At 41.5% G+C, this 17,559-nt stretch overlaps 1 protein-coding gene across 3 annotated transcripts in view; it reads right to left on the bottom strand.

Moving 5' to 3' along the window:
* Positions 1 to 802: 802 nt before the first annotated feature.
* The window catches only part of RPGRIP1L (RPGRIP1 like), a 92,645-nt gene continuing 75,888 nt past the window's right edge, over positions 803 to 17,559 (bottom strand). Inside the window, exons 24-26 of one of the 3 annotated variants that reach the window (XM_053211360.1) lie at positions 10,964 to 11,048; positions 4,713 to 4,846; positions 803 to 2,664 (exon numbers count right to left, since the gene is read on the bottom strand). In XM_053211360.1, coding sequence (XP_053067335.1) covers positions 2,489 to 2,664; positions 4,713 to 4,846; positions 10,964 to 11,048 — 395 coding nt within the window. In that variant the 3' untranslated portion in view covers positions 803 to 2,488. The remainder of the gene's footprint in view (positions 2,665 to 4,712; positions 4,847 to 10,963; positions 11,049 to 17,559) is intronic. The other 2 variants (XM_053211361.1, XR_008293905.1) reach the window with 2 other exon arrangements.

The following is a 17,559-nucleotide window of genomic DNA, read 5'->3' as shown; positions in this document are numbered from 1 at the left end:
AAAGTGCTGAGTGGACTGCGTACGTTTACACCAAGGGCTGTAAGTTCACAGAAGCGTGGCCTTGAACTGGTGTCTTTGTGTGGCAAGGCCCCTGTCGGCACCCCTGCCCGCACCCTGTCCCCCAAGCCATACTGAATGGAACAGGCCTGGCTCGCCAAGAGAAAACCGTTGCTCCATAATCCAAAAGGCGATGAACTTTTTTCAGTGAACTCTGGTCAGTGCGAGACAGGATAAAAAACTCTTCTCAAACTGATTCCGAACCCACGTGAAGCACCCCCACGATGGCATTCAGTACGACTTACCCACTTGAAAATGTGTCAGCAGCTATTCAATTACTTAAGGAAAGGAGACTTGTAAAAATTTACGTGGTTGCAAGGTGAAATTTTTTAAGGCTAGACAAAAGACCTTTGATAATCTATACAAGCAAACGTGAATGTGACAGAAACACGGTTGGTTCTCTAATCGTGTCTGAGGTATACATTCCACCCGACTGACGAGGTCTCAGAAGATTCCTGATAAAAACTCCCCCTTTCCACTTAAAGATCATAAGAAGGCAGCGCGGTCCGGTTCTTTTCCCCGCAGAAAGGGTATTTAGTTTGGGATGTAACGTTTTAAAACAATAATACAAACCTCCTGGGAGAATACCACAATAAATGTCTCAAAAACCGCTCAGTTAATCCCAGGGTATAATCCGGCTGTTTTAAATTACTGCAGGGAATATTATGGGCCTTAATGACACCGTAACTGCATGAAGCCAAAGAAAGCTAGAAAGAGAGGCCAAAAAGATGAGCTCAGAGCCAGCTGAAGTGACAACAAACATGTGGCTGTTTACTAGGATTGGAGAGGTTTAGTCTGCAGATGTTTGCGGTCTCTAGAAGGTTCCAGAGGAATGAGTTATTATGAAGATTTGCAGAGTCTGATGAGAGCAAGATTCTTCTTGGAGATGGCGGGCCCCAGACAGGGAGGCCCAATGGTAGAGACAGAATTTATAGATTTCTGCGGTCAGATCGTACTCTACTGGTCCCACAATGTACATCAACAAATTAATATTGTACGGATGTCATTTCAAAGCCTCCTAAAGACGAGAGTCATTATTGAAGCCATTAGAGCACAGATGGTTCAAACTATATGCAGATATTCATACTTGCATTTTTGCATTATAGCTGCTTTTTTTTTTTTTTCTGTTGAACTGTAATGAATTGTCTCATAATCTATTCCATCTTCTTGCCATTAGCAGGCTTTGAATGTTCACAAATAGGAGCAAAGAACTCATTTTCCAGAGCTTTAATCACACAAAGAGGGAATGCCTAATTCTCTAAATGAAATGGTCTGTGATCACTGAAGCAGAGATTTAATATATCACGGCAAATTAGGTAGATTTTAATAAATTACTTATCTCCCTGAATACTTTACATATGCTTAAGAAGGAACATAGCCTGTTTGCAAACAGTGAAAACCCACAGCCTATAAAAATCCTTTGAAGAAAATGACAAATAAAAAAGTAAATTAAAAAATGAAATGCATTATATCCTAGACCTCTAGAGACAATTCCTTTGCAGCATTGATTCACGGCTCCATTAAAAATATCAATTAAATCCTTCAGTGAGATTGGGTAAAAGCTAGAAAATTAACTTTCTCAGCGGCTTTTCGAGGATCTGGTTATCCAGATCCACCCCACCTTTGTACAAGGCTTGATGTAAATTTTAAAAAATGATAAAAAAAAGATATTCCTTTCAGGTCTAACTAAGCATATCAGAATGTGAACCATACTTTTAATAATTTGTTTCCTATGTCATAAGCTAACTTTTCAAAGTATAAATTTCACGTCCCTGGATCCCGTATCACCATCGCAAATACATAAAAACCATACAAACGGGAAGAACCGTGATTTTTAAGAAAGAAAACCGAAAACTTGAAGTAATTTCAGAAGTTGGTGCCCAGTCTCCTTCTTTATATTTAATTGATAGAAACTGCATGCATCAAAGAAAATGCATACTGAGCTTTAATGTGCATAAAACAGATATTAGCATTTTAAAGAGGAAGATTAACACATTAACCCAAGTAATTTTCATATATTGCTTCTAATAAAATCTTCACAGTATAAAACTCTTAATGAGGCTAATCATAGGCATTCCGTTTAGTGGGACGGTTAGGGATAACATAAAAGTGTGTCTTTTTCCTAGGTTTTCTCAGATTTATCCTTTTTGCTTATTACAAATAAAAGTGGGAATTGCATGTCAGTTCTTCGTAAGAAAGTGTTGAAAACGCAAATGGGCTTTCTCATGCTATCATGTAGGTATGAATTATTGAGGAGGCACTGCCCATGGTGGAGAACTGAGGTCCCGAGGGGTGGCAGTCGTGGGAAGGAGGGAGTAGCAAAATAAACAAATGAAAAAGTATACGACACTTGAACACTGCCGACCCGGACCTCCCCCTCCCCGCGTCCCACGAATTATAGATTATATACACCAGAGTGATTACAAAGATCTCATCTCAGGGCTTTCATGTGAGTGTTTACTCGGGAGGAGGAGAGGCCTCTGGAGCGGCTTCTTTCAGCCTCCAGGTCCTCTCTGTGCTGCTCGTAGACAGACCGTAGGGCCTGGAGTGCTTCGACTGTGACCCTGAGCTTGCCAATGCCTCCACCGTCTGCCCGTGCATCCAGAACTAGGGAGAAGAAGAGCAGAAGAGTATGAATATCACTCACCCGATTTTTTTCTTCAGATAGGCCACATGAGACAGGAGGTGGAAAAGACGAAAACGGGGGGGTGGGGGGGGGGGCGCCTGGGTTAAGTCGGTTAAGCGGCCGCCTCTCGATTTCGGCTCAGGTCGTGGTCTCAAGGTTCAGGGGATCGAGCCCTGATAGGCTCTGCACTGACAGCACGGGGCCTGCTTGGGACTCACTCTCTCTCTCTCTCTCTCTCTCTCTCTCTCTCTCTCCTCTCTCTCCTCTCTCTGCCCTTCCCCCACTCATGCGGCGCACACCTTCTCCCTCTCTCTCAAAATCAACAAACTTAAAAAAAAAAAGAAAAGAAAAGGCGAAAACAGCTTTATAAGAGTCCAAAGTTCACTGGCATCTCAGAAATCTAAAACTTGAAGCCTGTCATGTGTGTCTGAAGAGACACATTTCGGGTCTATCACATGTGTACATACATGTTGTTTGTGGACTTAAGACTCATGATCTATCCTGAAGTTTACCTAGTGGAAAGGCTGTAAGAAAACGGTTCGCACATAGGATCGGAATTTCTAAGCTAGAATAAAGAAAGCCTAAAAGGGATAACAGATGACAATTCCAAATCTTTGTTTTGAGGAAACCTTTAAACACCACTTGGTATACAAAGCCTCAGGTTGACCTGAGCAGACGGGAGGTCACAGGGCCCAAGTGGTCCCCAGCTCGGTCCCCTGAGTTTACACCTCTCCGTTGGGACTCCTCGCTGCTTTGTCTGGCACAGAACCCAGTGTTAGAATGCTGACCTGGCCAGTGTTTAAGGGTTTGCCTCTCTTTCAGAACATGGCCACAGTAGCTGCGTCAGATGAGTATGGCCATACGGGGACTCTCAGAATGAGAGGATGGGTCGCGAGACAACACTGACTGGAGAAAGGAGTAAGAACATACAGCAGAGATAATTTTCCTCATTTTTGTCAGACTCTCTTGGTTCTGGTTGTCTGTAAGAGGGTTTAGGGTAACATTTTAATCTTCTCATCCTTTTTTTCTTTTTTTCTGTGCTACACGAAGTTGTGACAAACTGTCACGTAGTATGTGTGGTTTATGAGGATTTCCCAGGATAGGTTTCCGATTCGGTTAATTATTTGGCTTGATCTTGACTTCTGATCTTGATCTTCTAGCACATTCTCAGGACAGGCGGCCTGACGTGTGAACCGCAGATGAACTCTGGTGTAACAGAGTGTTTGGCACTTAAGAGGTGCTCAAATAAGTGTTCATTTAATGCATGAATAAAGGAGTAAACAAGCCATGGACAGCTTCCCAGACATGGCTCCGCTAACGTGACCAAGGAGACCAGAGCTCGGCCTCCGTTCTCCATTTACCGTGAACAACCCAGGTCATCCTCGGTATGATTTTTAAAAGTCTGATTCATAAAGCACAATTCCTTCAGCATGTTCTAAATATGTTCTGTAAGGATACAGAGGGTAGAAAGTAAGCACCGACGGGACTCATGCCTCTGAGGTGAAAATCCAGGAGAGTACACTTTGTCAGGAATCCTCTCCTCCTCCCTGAATCCTGCTAGGAAATAAGTGAGTGGTACCGCTTGGAGTTATCTGCAGTGGCTCCATCACTGGATTGTGACACTGAATTAAAGAGAAGCCTTGCAAAAGACACTATAATGATGACTCAGAATAACATGCCTTGGCTGAAATAAGGCTTGACAGCAGGAAGCTTCCATAAACAACACGAAAAACATCCAATGGCCACATTGTTGTCACACACTCACCCCTAACACTACCAAAATGAATAATTCCTTGTGAAGCGCAATTAATTATTTTAAAATTTCTGTTGATTGAAAGGAGGGCAGAGGGGGAAGGGGAAGGGAGGGATTGTAGGGAAAAGCTTCCAGCTTCAAGAAAAAGTCAGCTTGGGTTGCAAAGGATTCAACCAGCGTGTGACTCAACGTCCCTGCAGCCAACTAAAAAGAAGGTTTTAATAAATAATTTGGATTTCAGCAATTGTACAAATTGAGCAATCCTTCCACCCATACCATCGATATTTTGCTCGATGATGTCTCTCCCTTCCTGAAACATGTCAGCGAGGTCAATGTCAACTATGCCAATGTCCTCACACTCCAGGTCCTGCTCATCCTCTGGAGGGTCGCTGACCACAGTGAAGCGAATGCTGAGAAGGGACAAAACAGAGAATCACCACACAGTGCGAAAAAAATCACCATGAAACACAACTCCCAAATGGGGCTTTATCACTAAGTATGAAATCTCAAAGTTTCCAATTATTCCAATAAAAAGCAAATTACATGAGGTTAGATAAGTTATTGCGTGAACTATTACAATTATTATAGCACACCCAGCCTTCAAATGAACATGAATCCACTTTTCCAAGTGCTGATTAACATTTAACTCTAGGGGTGCCTGGGTGGCTCAGTCGGTTGAGCGTCCGACTTCGGCTCAGGTCACGATCTCGTGGTCCGTGAGTTCGAGCCCCGCGTCGGGCTCTGGGCTGATGGCTCGGAGCCTGGAGCCTGTTTCCGATTCTGTGTCTCCCTCTCTCTCTGCCCCTCCCCCGTTCATGCTCTGTCTCTCTCTGTCTCAAAAATAAATAAAAACGTTAAAAAAAAACAACAAAACAAAACATTTAACTCTAGAATCTGAGAAAATTACTAGGTAAAGAGAAGAACCAGATGTTCGCTCTAATACGCACTATCTGATCATATTTTGACACTTTTACTTTTTTTTTAATGTTTACTTTTGAGAGAAAGAGAGAGAGAGACAGACAGACAGAGCATGAGCAGGGAAGGGGCAGAGAGAGAGAGAGGGAGACACTGAGTCCAAAGCAGGCTCCAGGCTCTGAGCTGTCAGCACAGATCCTGACTCGGGGCTCGAACCCGCGAACTGTGAGATCACGACCTGAGCTGAAGTCGGATGCTTAACTGACTGCGCCACCCAGGTGCCCCGACACATCTATTTTTAAGTTAGAAAGATCGAGTGGAGAAGGACCAGGGAGATCAGGGCCCCGTTTTCGAAAGAAATGCAACATTGTCTATAGAAACGTACACCTTCAGAGTGACTACTAAGCAGTCTCTCCAACTATATGTGTTCCGCGAGACGCAGACATGGCGCTCGCCGGGTAACATCCTGAGTCACGTCAGGTAAATGTGGTAGCTCTGCCCAAGAGCTACGTGAAATGTTTGTGTTACTTCGGCAATGTTTTAGTTCACAGTCATAGCATCCAAGTTTTATTTTACTTTTAGACACATAATTGTAAGGTTCTGATGGAACTGATTTGAATTAGTGGCTTGTGCTGAGGCCAAACACACTTGGATTGACCAAATGACAGGAATTTACAGTTAAGTGCTCTTTGGATATGTCTTGGCAGCACAACTTAAACCATGGATGCTTGTAAACTACCATTTTAACCATTTTCAGAATGTATCCATCCCAAATCAGATACAAGACAGGAAACTTGTTTCTGAGATAACATTTTTAGATGAAATTCTAAGTCTCCGAGAAATCATGCCTTGAAAAATATGCACGAAGAAAATCTTTTGCAAACGCTTATAGGTAAACATGATAGTATTTAACTAACTTGCTGAAAATAAGTATTCAACGTTTAATTCCTTTATGGAGTCCCTGTTATCAGGCAGCAATACATTTTGATTACGAATCCCTTTGGTTGAAATCAAAGGCAATACGTATTCACACAATAATTGTCAAGAGTGCAGATGCTGGTCCATTAAGTGGATACACTGAATGCTTTACATGATGCATAAAATAGAGGGATTAGGATGGAGTGGTTAAGGGCACCCGTTTTGAGTTCCAGTTTCTGCTTTCCTACTATTAACTTTGTGACCTCGGACACATTGCTTAACCTCTCTGATCTTGTATCTGTAGAATGGGAAGAGTTGTGCCTATCTCAGGGCTCTTGCAGGCACTCAAATGAGATGATGCATGTAAACAGTGCCTGGAATATGGTAAACACAGTGTTTCCACTTTTATGACTATCATTATTAATCTACGTAGGACTGCTTAAGCTTCTACATTTCTAATGGAAGAGAAGAAGAAGACCTGGGGAAGGCTCGTTTCTGTTGAAAACTGAAATTGCCAAATCATACGATGACTGTATCAGTCAAACAAGTTGATGCACACTGTACATCCACAAGGCTTACAGAAAAATAGAGGTTGTACAGATCGCACTAATATTGTTAAGTGTTATCCTCCTGTACTGTCTCGTATTTAAGGGTCATATCTCTATCGCTTTACAAATGCAGACCTTTACCTCCACTGAATATAAGAGAATTCTGAGACAAAAAGGAAGAAAAACGAACCCTTTTAAATGCCAGAGAAATGGCTAGAAACCCACACTCCGTATTTCTTGTTTTGAATTCTACAGAGAGCCAAGTGAGATGTCAAATAGGAAATTAAGAAACTGCGAAGTCAAGCTTTAAAAAGGAAAGAAGGTGCACTAAGATAATGTAAAAGCCACAGTCTGGCTTAGTTTAAACTGTACAGAAGACATCTTACGTCTCAGCTTTAAGCCAAAACAGAGTGGACACCTTGTTTCGCGTCCCGAAGAGGACCCAGTCTGAGGACCGGGACAGACACGGGGGGGAGAGGCCAAGTACCCATGTGGAGGTGAGACGGGAAGCGACACACGGGCTGCTTCTGCCTCCTCTTCCTCCCTCTCCTCCTGCAAAACTCTCCCTTTCCCAGCGAAATCTGCCTTGCTAACCCCTCTGCCGGGTCCTAGACACAGACCTCTATGTCTTCCTGTGTGCCTGGAGCTCCCTCTGCCTGGAATGAATGGTGTTCCTGAGGCTGTTCATGACCTTACTGGGTTCTCTCATCCCTCACTATCCAGCTTTTTGTCACCTCCTTAGATCTGCCTTCACCGTTCTATTCTAACTTGTTTAACTTTCTCTTTGTGCTTATTGTAATATGTAATTGGTTTACTTGTTGGTGTCTGCCTTCCTCAGTGGGATGTAAACTCTGTTTAAGTTCAGGGACTTCACCTTGTCCAGCATTTAGCTCCTGACACCTATACAGGGGATTATAAATGGTTTTGAATTACTACGTGAATTGCAAAATGGACGATCCTACTGAAGGCTGGCTCATCTGAAGAAGGCTTACTGGAGAAGGCGGGCCCTGGGCTGGACATCAAGATTTAGACCTCAAATGTCACTTGCTGTTATTGAGGAAATCAGAAAGCACTAAAGCTCCTTAAATCGTGTAATATTTTTGATTCTGTCCTCATTCTGAAAGAATTCCTTTTTGTATAAAACAGGATAGAGGGGCTGAAGGGTTACCTGTGAGGGTTACATATTAGAATTCTGACGTCATGTCGCAGCTGCTCAACAGAACAGCTGAAATGAAGAAATGAAACCAAAAAAGAACTTGAAGTCCGTGTCAAAGCTATGACTTCAAATAAATACTTTCTCTCTCTCTCTCTTTTTTAAATGTATATTTATTTTTGAGAGAGAGAGGGAGAAAGACACAGCGTGAGTGGGGCAGGGTCAGAGAGAGAGAATCCTAAGCAGGCTTCAAGCTGTCAGCACAGAGCCCAATGTGGGGCTTGAACTCATGAACTGTGAGATCATGACCTGAGTGGAAGTCGGATGCTTAACCGACTGAGCCACCCAGGCGCCCCTCACATAAATAATTTTTAAAGTCCCACTTTAATGTGTTACCTCCATATTATTTATTTATTTTTATTTGAGAGAGAGAGAGAGAGAGAGAGAGAGAGAAAGAAAGAGACAGAGCATATGCATGTGGGTGGGGGGCGGAGGGGCAGAGGGAGAGAGTGAGAGAAATCTCAAGCAGGATCCATGTGTGGAGTCCAATGCAGGGCTCAATCCCACAACCCTGGATCTTGACCTGAGCTGAAATCATGAGTATGACACTCAATGGACTGAGTCACCCAGGTGTTCCATTTCAAAGTGACGGAGTATATGCAAATATGTATGCAAATATATGCATATATATTGTATATGCAAATATAGCATGGGGCAAGATGCAAAGGTGCTGTATGTAATTCATCATCAATGTACATAATTTTATGTGTGTCAGGAAACCCTGGCCAAACTTCTCTGACTGTGGCTTTGTAAACTATCTCCAAAACCCAAGAGGGTTGCTGCTTGAGAAAATGAATTCTTATAAACCAGCAGATACTTTAAATAATGTGAGGTAATGTGACCTGTATTTGTAAAAGGTGGGAACATTCACTGGAATAACAATGGTCTTTTGGCTGTGGAAACATGTAAACACAAACTCCTCCTTTTTCCTGAAGAAAAGGATACCGTCAGGGAGAAAAGTGGGCCTGGCCATTCTCTCCCATCATGGCCCCATTCCTGCCACGGAGGTTAGTGGTGCACACTTCAGAGCTACGGGAATTTGCTGTGCCACCGTCAGCCCGCCATCACTCTGCACCTGCAGTGCCTCTCTCGGTTTTTCTCAAAATGACACAAACGTTTGTGTCTCTAGGGGTCATTTAGAGAATTTGGAGAAACAAGTATGGGTCATTGGGAGTCATTACATTTATTGTGGACTTTAAAAAATTTTTAATACTATTTTGGTTACAAGAAGGTCTTCTGAGGAAAGGCAGGTCTACATTTAAAGCAGAATCTGTCTTTTAAAAAATACACACTTTTGAGGAAACACAATTGCTCTCCCCGGCGGAGGGGTGCTACTAATAGGTTCTGACATTCCAGAAACAAAGTGAACACAGAGGTAGACAAGTGAGACGGAAAAGATCGGCAAGTCCAGCCCAGGGCTTGTCTGTGGGAACAGAGCTCAGTCCTGGTCAGTGATGACCCAGCTTGTTGACTGCAGAGAAGCAGATGTCATGGTCAGTGCTATGTAACCACTTGGGACCTGGGATAACCCTGGGAGACTGATGGTATGTGAGGGGCTTTGCGAGGGGGCTCTGCAAGAAGCTCAAGCAGACAAAGTAAATAGGTAAAGAATGATTATCAACCATGCTGGGAAAAAACGGAGCTCCAGGCTAATTAACAGGGTGGTTTTTTTGTTTTGTTTTGTTTTGTTTTTTTAGCACCGCTTCAGAACTGAGATCCAAAGAATTGGCATGTGTGTTTCAAGGAGTTAATGAGAAAGCTGCTATCACATCCTAAGAACTAAGAATTCCAGTCTCCTTTCTTAGAAGATCAAATGCTAGTTTGGAGGCTCTTTTGAAAAATAGAATGTCTTTGACATTCACTTCACGCCCTCTAGGAAAACAGAGAACTTGAGCCTCTTTCTAAGGTGGGCAGGGGTGAGCTCCGTTTCTGAGGCTGGGTCATCTGTGGACCACAAAGGCAAGGAGAAGAGGACAACAGAGAGATAAAGGGCCCACCCAGACCAAGGGAGGAGAGCCAGCAGAGGGGTTGATGGGCAGCACCTCACGTAACTCCTCAAACTGTACAACGTGGGAGCTCACGCAAAAGCAGGAAGTTAGTGACATCAGGGTGTTTCCTTCTTAAAAGGGTATCAGTTCTCTCCCGAAACGGAATTGCAAAGTCTTCTGTTCAAATTTGCAAAAATAAATAAAAAATTAATAAATGAAATAATAAATAATAACAATAAAAATAACAAATAAAATAATAAAGTAAAATAAATAAATAATAAAAAAATAAAATAATAAACAAAAATAAAAAGACTAACAAAATAACATGAAGTGAATTAAACAATGATAGGACGGTAAAGTTCGTCTGAAAGGCTGATGAGCTCTTCCAAATAATAATATTGATATTACTCCCACTTCCACTGAGGACATCGAACACTTATTGCCCACTGTGTTGTCAGGTTCTATTCCGGCCATCTCACTCATATGATCTCATTTAATCCTGACAACAACCCTATATGGTATTATTACCGCCATTTTACAGATGGAGAAGACATGCGGCGCAGGATACTTATCCAAGGTCAGACAGCTAGTAGGTGATGAAACACGAACTCAAACCATTTGGCTCCAGAGCGTACCCTCCTTACAATTACATTACGCTTTTTGCAGTTCTACTCGGCCAGTAATGGGGTCCTGCATACATGCCGTATCGTCTTTTGCTCGGCAGGCTCTGTGGGATCTTTACAGTTACTCTGTATGGTATGCAGGCCTCCTGTATTTCCGGGAGGAAAAGAGACCCCGAGAGGAAACATACTCATTCACGGATACAGAGTGAAATCAGAGAAGTCAGGTTCTCTGATTCCTCGTTATACATTTTCTTTCGCCACACCGTGCCACAGAGGTCTATGTTTACAGAAGCCATGAGATAATTTAGAATGCTAAAGGTACCTTCTATTGGGCATCTCTTGTTTCAGTAGGATAGCTTTTAAGATGTCTCTCTTTGCTTGGTTGTTTTCTTTATCCACGTAGATCACTATACCAAAAAAAAAAAAAAAAAAAAATCCACAGGAGGAAGTCACTCAGGAATATGCCACATTAGTACCATTCTGTACTTGTATAAATACCTGTTTTTCGAGACACAAGTCATGCCACCTCACTTGTATGCCTGGGAAAAGAAAGCGGCTCTGGAAACCAGAGTCAAATCCGAATAGTCATGTGATCTAATGTCATGTCACTGGCAGGTTTATGTGCACACTGTCAGAAAAGATACAAGCAACATCTAAGAGTGCCACATCGCTGTCACTGCCTGTTAATGGCACTGGCAGTCATGACAGTAAAAGCCAGCGGTCTTTATTGCTTTGTATTTGAGGGATTTACTGCATTTTCTTTCACCCAAGAAGCGAGTGATAATGATAATGTATGGCAGAGAGCTTGTCCTTTCTGACAGCCTCGGTAATTTAATCCTTCTCTCCTGCCACAACATGCAATAAAAGAGGCATCTAGCGTATTGGGTTGAGGAAATCCATAGGCTGACGTTTACTGGTGTTTGGGTGGGGGGTATGGGAGAGAAATGTGGAGGAAGGGAGAGAGGCTTTTTAGGGTAGGAAGTTTGTCTTTGGTTTTGAAAGGTGCATGTTGGCCTGCAGGGATGTGGCCAGACTTTACTTGGCTGAAATATGAGGGGAGATAGCTGATCTAAAGTCCCACCAGGAAGAAGGCAGTGAGCACTTGAACCTGTAAATAAGCGTCTGCAGTTTGGGAAAACGGCATCTCAGAGTGCGAACCCTCCAATTTTCAACCTGATTATTTTTTCTCAGCTCGGCAGCCTTTCAGCCATGCCTTAGCTTCTGAAGACATTTCTTTTTCACATGCCATTTTGGAGGTAAAGTCTCCCCTGTGGCCAGCTCTCAATTTAGAGACTATCCTGATCAAAAGTACACAAAGGGTGAAAGATACCATGACAATTCCAAAGCCAGACTCCGCTGGGAAAGAACATATTTCATACTGAGAATGTTTCCCTGGACAATTTTAGTCCAATCTCAAACTACGATGCTATCAGTTCATTTAGTCATTTGGCTCCGTTGACGTGCTGGGCACCGAGGCACACAGGGTGGGAGACACGTAAGTGTCTGTGTAGGGGTGGGTTAAGGATTTAAGAGAAGTGAGAACCGAGGTCAAAGAGTGGCTCTTGGTTTACTGCTGTTTGCATAATGCAGTATCAGTGAATGTGACTAATTATATAGGTTACGGAGATTTACGGCAATCAAAAAAGACAAAAGGTTCAGAGTATTTTGTGAGTCTAGTGCTTTGCTTACCAGTGCTGAAAAGGCTTGCTAACGGAGAAGTACCACTAATGTTGGGAGACTGCACCTCATTTTGGCCACCAGTACACCAAGCCAAATGGGAACTTTTTTCCCCAAATGGGAATTTTTTGGTTTTGCTGTTAATCACCACCAATTCAAGAGACGGTTGAGCATATTTTTTTGACTTCAGAGTTCTAAAACTTAAAAGCCATAATGGTCTACATAATTTTGGGGGTTTTTTGGTGATAATTTTTTGGATCATTTCCTCCCCCCCCCCCATTTTATTGAGATATAATGGACTTTGAACATTGTACTAATCTTGTGTATAACATAATGATATATGTATATATTGAGAAATGATTCCACAGTAAGTTTGATTAATATCCATTACCTCCTTGAGTCACACATTCTTTTTTAACTTCTGATAAGAACATTTAAGATCGACTCTTGTAACTTTCAAATACATGACAGAGTCTTGTTAACTATAGTGGTCTCTGTTGTTTGAAGATAAGGGTTATCTCAGTGATTAAGAAAAACAAAAAAGAATGGGTTCAGACTCCAGCATCTAGCTAGTCTTTCAATTCAACTAGGCCAGTTCTGATAAATCTCAGTAGTTCGAAAAAAATTTTTTTAATGTAGTACAATACACGTAACATAAAATTGATCATTTTAACCATTGTTAAGCATACGCTCGGTGGCATTAAGTCCATTCACACTACCATCCACCTCCAGAACGTTTTCATCATCCCAAACTGAATCTCTGTGCCAGTTAAATAGTAACTTGCCACCTCCCTCCTCCCCACTCCCTGGTAACCTCTATTCTACTTTCTGTCTCTATGAACTGGTCTGTTTTGGGTACCTCTTACAAGTAGACCCATGCAATATTTGTCCTTTGGTATCTGGCTTATTTCACTTAGCATAAATCTTTTTCAAGGTTCATCCATGGCACTTACCCAAATTTCATTCCTTTTTAAGACTAAATAATGTTGCATTGTGATATATAGATTTTCTTTACCCATTTGTCTGTTGATGGACATTTGAGTTATTTTCACCTTTTCACTATTGGGAATAATTCTGCTATGTATTCATCAGAAATATTTGTCAGAGTCCTTGCTGTCAGTTCTTTTGGGTAGGTATCCAGAAGTTGAACTGCTGTACTACATGGCAATTTCTACATCTTAAAAACAAAACAGAACACCTTTACCATTGAAATTGGTGAAAAAATGGTATAGCAGGGATACCCCTGCTTCTGCTCCATCCAGTTGGCCAGCACACTGTATTTCCTATTCTCTCAATGATAAAAATAGTGACAGCCATTATTTGTTGAGTGATGCTTATGTACTAGGTACTGCACTCAATACCTTTCTTATGTGTTAAGGACCATGCTGTCCCACATTTGACAGATGATTAAATAGACCCAGAGAAGTGAAGTAATTTGCTCAGGCTCACCTAGTTAGAAAGTGGCAGAACCCAGCAAAGTCTGCTTCCAGAGTCTGCCTTCTTAACCTCCACGCTGTAACGTCCCCTTCTTCCATAGGAAGTCAAAACTTTTCCTGCTGTTTAAGCTGCAACCATGTCATTAGCACAGACTGCAGTGTGAGAGAGAATTCCGTACCTGTATCACGGGAGGCCATCTCATTCTCCTTGAACTCTCTCAGGAAAGGATATTGCTTAGGTTCAGCTGGTCCAGCCAGGGGCCTTCACTCTCTTGGGGTAAACAGCTTTTAAAATTCCTTTTTGAAAAAACTCAAGCTCTTTACCGATAAGCTTAGTTCTCTGAAGGTGAACCAAATTCGAAGTCCAGCTCTTCTGCTTGCACAAACAAGGCCTGGAAGGTGGGCGTCTTAATCTAGCCCAGAGGTTCTTTGCCTTTTAATGTATGCCAGCATCCCCTGGAGGGCTGGTTAAAATGCACATTAATGAGCTCACCCGGAGTTTCTAATTCAGCAGGTCTGGGTTAGGGCCTGAGAATTTTTATCTTCCCAGCTGCTGCTGCTGCTGATTGGGATGTCCCACACAGAGAACCATGGCTGCAGCTCAACATCCCTTTGCCAATGAACACTTCTGTGTTGAACACGCGAGACATCGGAACACTGTGGCCACCTCTAGGTCATGGTCTTAAGGACATCCATTTGGTGTTATGGAACCAGATGGTTAAAAAAAAAATCTACAGTTTCAAAACTTCAAATGTGTCTTTTAAAAAGCAATTCTGGGGGGCGCCTGGGTGGCGCAGTCGGTTAAGCGTCCGACTTCAGCCAGGTCTCGATCTCGTGGTCCGTGAGTTAGAGCCCCGCGTCAGGCTCTGGGCTGATGGCTCAGAGCCTGGAGCCTGTTTCCGATTCTGTGTCTCCCTCTCTCTCTGCCCCTCCCCTGTTCATGCTCTGTCTCTCTCTGTCCCAAAAATAAATAAACGTTGAAAAAAAAATTTAAAAAGCAATTCTGGGGCGCCTGGGTGGCTCAGTCGGTTAAGCGTCTGACTCTTGATTTTGGCTCAGGTCATGATCTCATGGGTCGTGAGTCTGAGCCCTGAGTTGGGCTCTGTGCCCAAGTGTGGAGCCTGCTTGGGATTCTCTCTCTCCCCCTTTCTCTACTCCTCCGCTGGTGCTCTCTCTCTCTCTCACTCAAAATAAAGTAAAAAAATAAAATAAAAAGCAATTCTGGTGATTCGAAAAATATCAGAACTCTCTAAAAATTAAGCTATTTTTGCCTTTAATTCTCATTAGAAATCACATTTGTTTAAGACTTGCTAGATTTTCACATGAACTTATTGAAAGCATATGTCTCAAAAAAGGTTCCAAATAGTAGTCTAAATATCTAAGCTGATCTTGAATTGTCTACCATTAAAAACTTATCCCTCACTTATACAGGTTGGAAAGATCTTTATATTCTTATCAGTGTCATTGGCAGAAGAAATGCAGATGGCTTAATTACAAAGGGCTGATAACCTTGAATCTCAGAAAACTTTTTGTGTTGGCGTGTTATTCCCCTAATCCTCATCGTTGCCAAATTTCTCTTCCTATTAGTGACAGAATGTAAAGTCCGCATCGTTTTCATCTTCTGAATTAAACTTTAATTGTTCCAAAACATAGACTGTTCAATGCTCACAGACTAAGGGCCCAGATCTGTAGAAGTCTCATAAAAACTTTGGACGATTTCATTAATCTTTTTTTCTTCCCACTGTCAATTCCCTAGAAGGCTTTATTCAGCCCAGACAACATTCTTCAGACCTACCATCAATCTTATTTTTTCCAAACTATTTTCCTGCTTTGTCAGCATTCTCTGAGCAAAATTTTCAGGCCCAACAAAATACAAATGTTTTCTTCTTGCTACAAATGTTTAGCAAGTGAATTCAACCTTGCTTCCCCACCCGCTCCTGCCAGCATTAGGAACCCTAAGAAGATCTATTTTTTGTGTAAGTGAACCTGGTATTAACACCTCTTAATCAAGACCGAATTGGGCTATAATCATGCAGATCACTAGACTAAACCTCTCATTTTATGTACCCAACTTAGGCCTCAGGATACAAATCCCTTTTGAAAAGATTCAAGCCATTATATAGGGTAAAAATCATTGTGAGGTTCAGTCCACCTCTCAACTGGTATGGCGTTCAAACAGAAGACAGCATGTACTAATTGTCCTTTAGATTTTCCATCTGAATTAAACAGTTTGGAAATAAAATTACTTTCATTAACATTTAATATGATTTGGGAGATGTAAGGCTGCATTATATTGACCTTTTACTTCAAGTCGCAAGTGAATGGCAAATCATTACAATAATTAGATGAGATAGTTACTTATTAACCAAGGATCCAAGGAGATTCTGCAATGAAGATGATGCAAATATAGTAATTTAAAAATAAACACTTTCACTAGGTCATAATTGAGTGGAAAATAAAATAAAGCCTTCTACAAGGTTAATTTTCATGACTTCTCAGAATTTGCTGATGACCTAAGACTACAGTTTTTCAGATAAAGTAGATTAAAAAAAAAACAAACAGCATTATTTTGCTTGGAAGCACAAAGTACGGTCCTCTCCCCTCCCACCACGAAGGGATTTAAATATCCTTAAAACTTGTTTCAATCAACTTTGCAAATACTACACAGTTGAATCTCAATAGGTAGGAAGAGAAGCTGAAGAAAGATACAGTAAACACTTCTACTGAGTTCATTTCTAATAAATTATTGGTTCTCTTGTTGCTTTTGGAGGACTGATTTTTCATTAGAAACATAAGCAGCTCTTAAAATACCAATTAGATAGTAGGGGTATCTTTCAGTAAAAGGAAAAAATATACCTGAACCAATGCCAACCAACCAACGGAAACCCGGCAAAGCCCTAGGTTACTATGTGGGAACGATACAAAATTCAGGACACTTGAGGATGTGTTAACAGGTTGCATCCCCAGAATGATTTGCATTGCTTCTTAAGCAAATAAAAACAATCTGTTCTGCAGCAGGCCAAATTTCTCCATGTACAATGTCTAAAAAGCAATTTTGTCAGTCCAACCAAACATTCTACTGCTGACCTTTAAGAAGAATAACACAAAAGCCAGAAGAGTTTGTCTCTTTTCTTGGGGGTATTTCCATTATAATTAGTTGTCTAAACAGTTCTCTCATTACTAATAATATTTGGTGTGTTTTACTTTTCTGACACTTTGCAGGTAAAATATCTCTAAGGAAGTTTGAGAAAATATTTTTGGAAATGTTTCTGTTATATCAAGTCAATGAAAGGAAGGAGGAATCAGATTCTTGTCCTGACTATATTATTTGCTTCCTAAGTGATTTCTCAACCTATCTGTCATTATAGAATTATAGAATTTGAGCTGGAAGAGATCTAAGAGGGTGCCTTATTCAATAGATAAGAAAAAAGGATCCCATGAAATTTAAATAGCTTGCCCAAGTTCATGTAACTAGTAACAACTGTGGATCCAGGGAAGACTAGAACAGACCTTGGGATGCTCATGGTTACTGTCTCAAGCAATGACCACATTTCTAAAAATAGGTGTGTGCACATGCGTACACACACACAGAAGTAACCACGGCCATCTGTATTTTTACCGCATGACCAGTAGCTGATATACATACGATCAACAGCATTATTACACATGTTGATTAAAATACAATTTATGAAACTGGGGAGTAAAAATATTAGTGTTCAATTAGCATAAGATGGCCTGTTTTTGCTAAAGATAATGCAACACTCCATCTTTATGGTTTGTTTAAATATAGGGCTTTAGAACTTCA

This window comes from Acinonyx jubatus, chromosome E2, assembly GCF_027475565.1.
Source record: "Acinonyx jubatus isolate Ajub_Pintada_27869175 chromosome E2, VMU_Ajub_asm_v1.0, whole genome shotgun sequence".
Taxonomy (NCBI): Eukaryota; Metazoa; Chordata; class Mammalia; order Carnivora; family Felidae; genus Acinonyx; species Acinonyx jubatus.
Note: the sequence above shows the minus strand (reverse complement) of the source record. Positions and strands in the feature narration are given on the sequence as shown.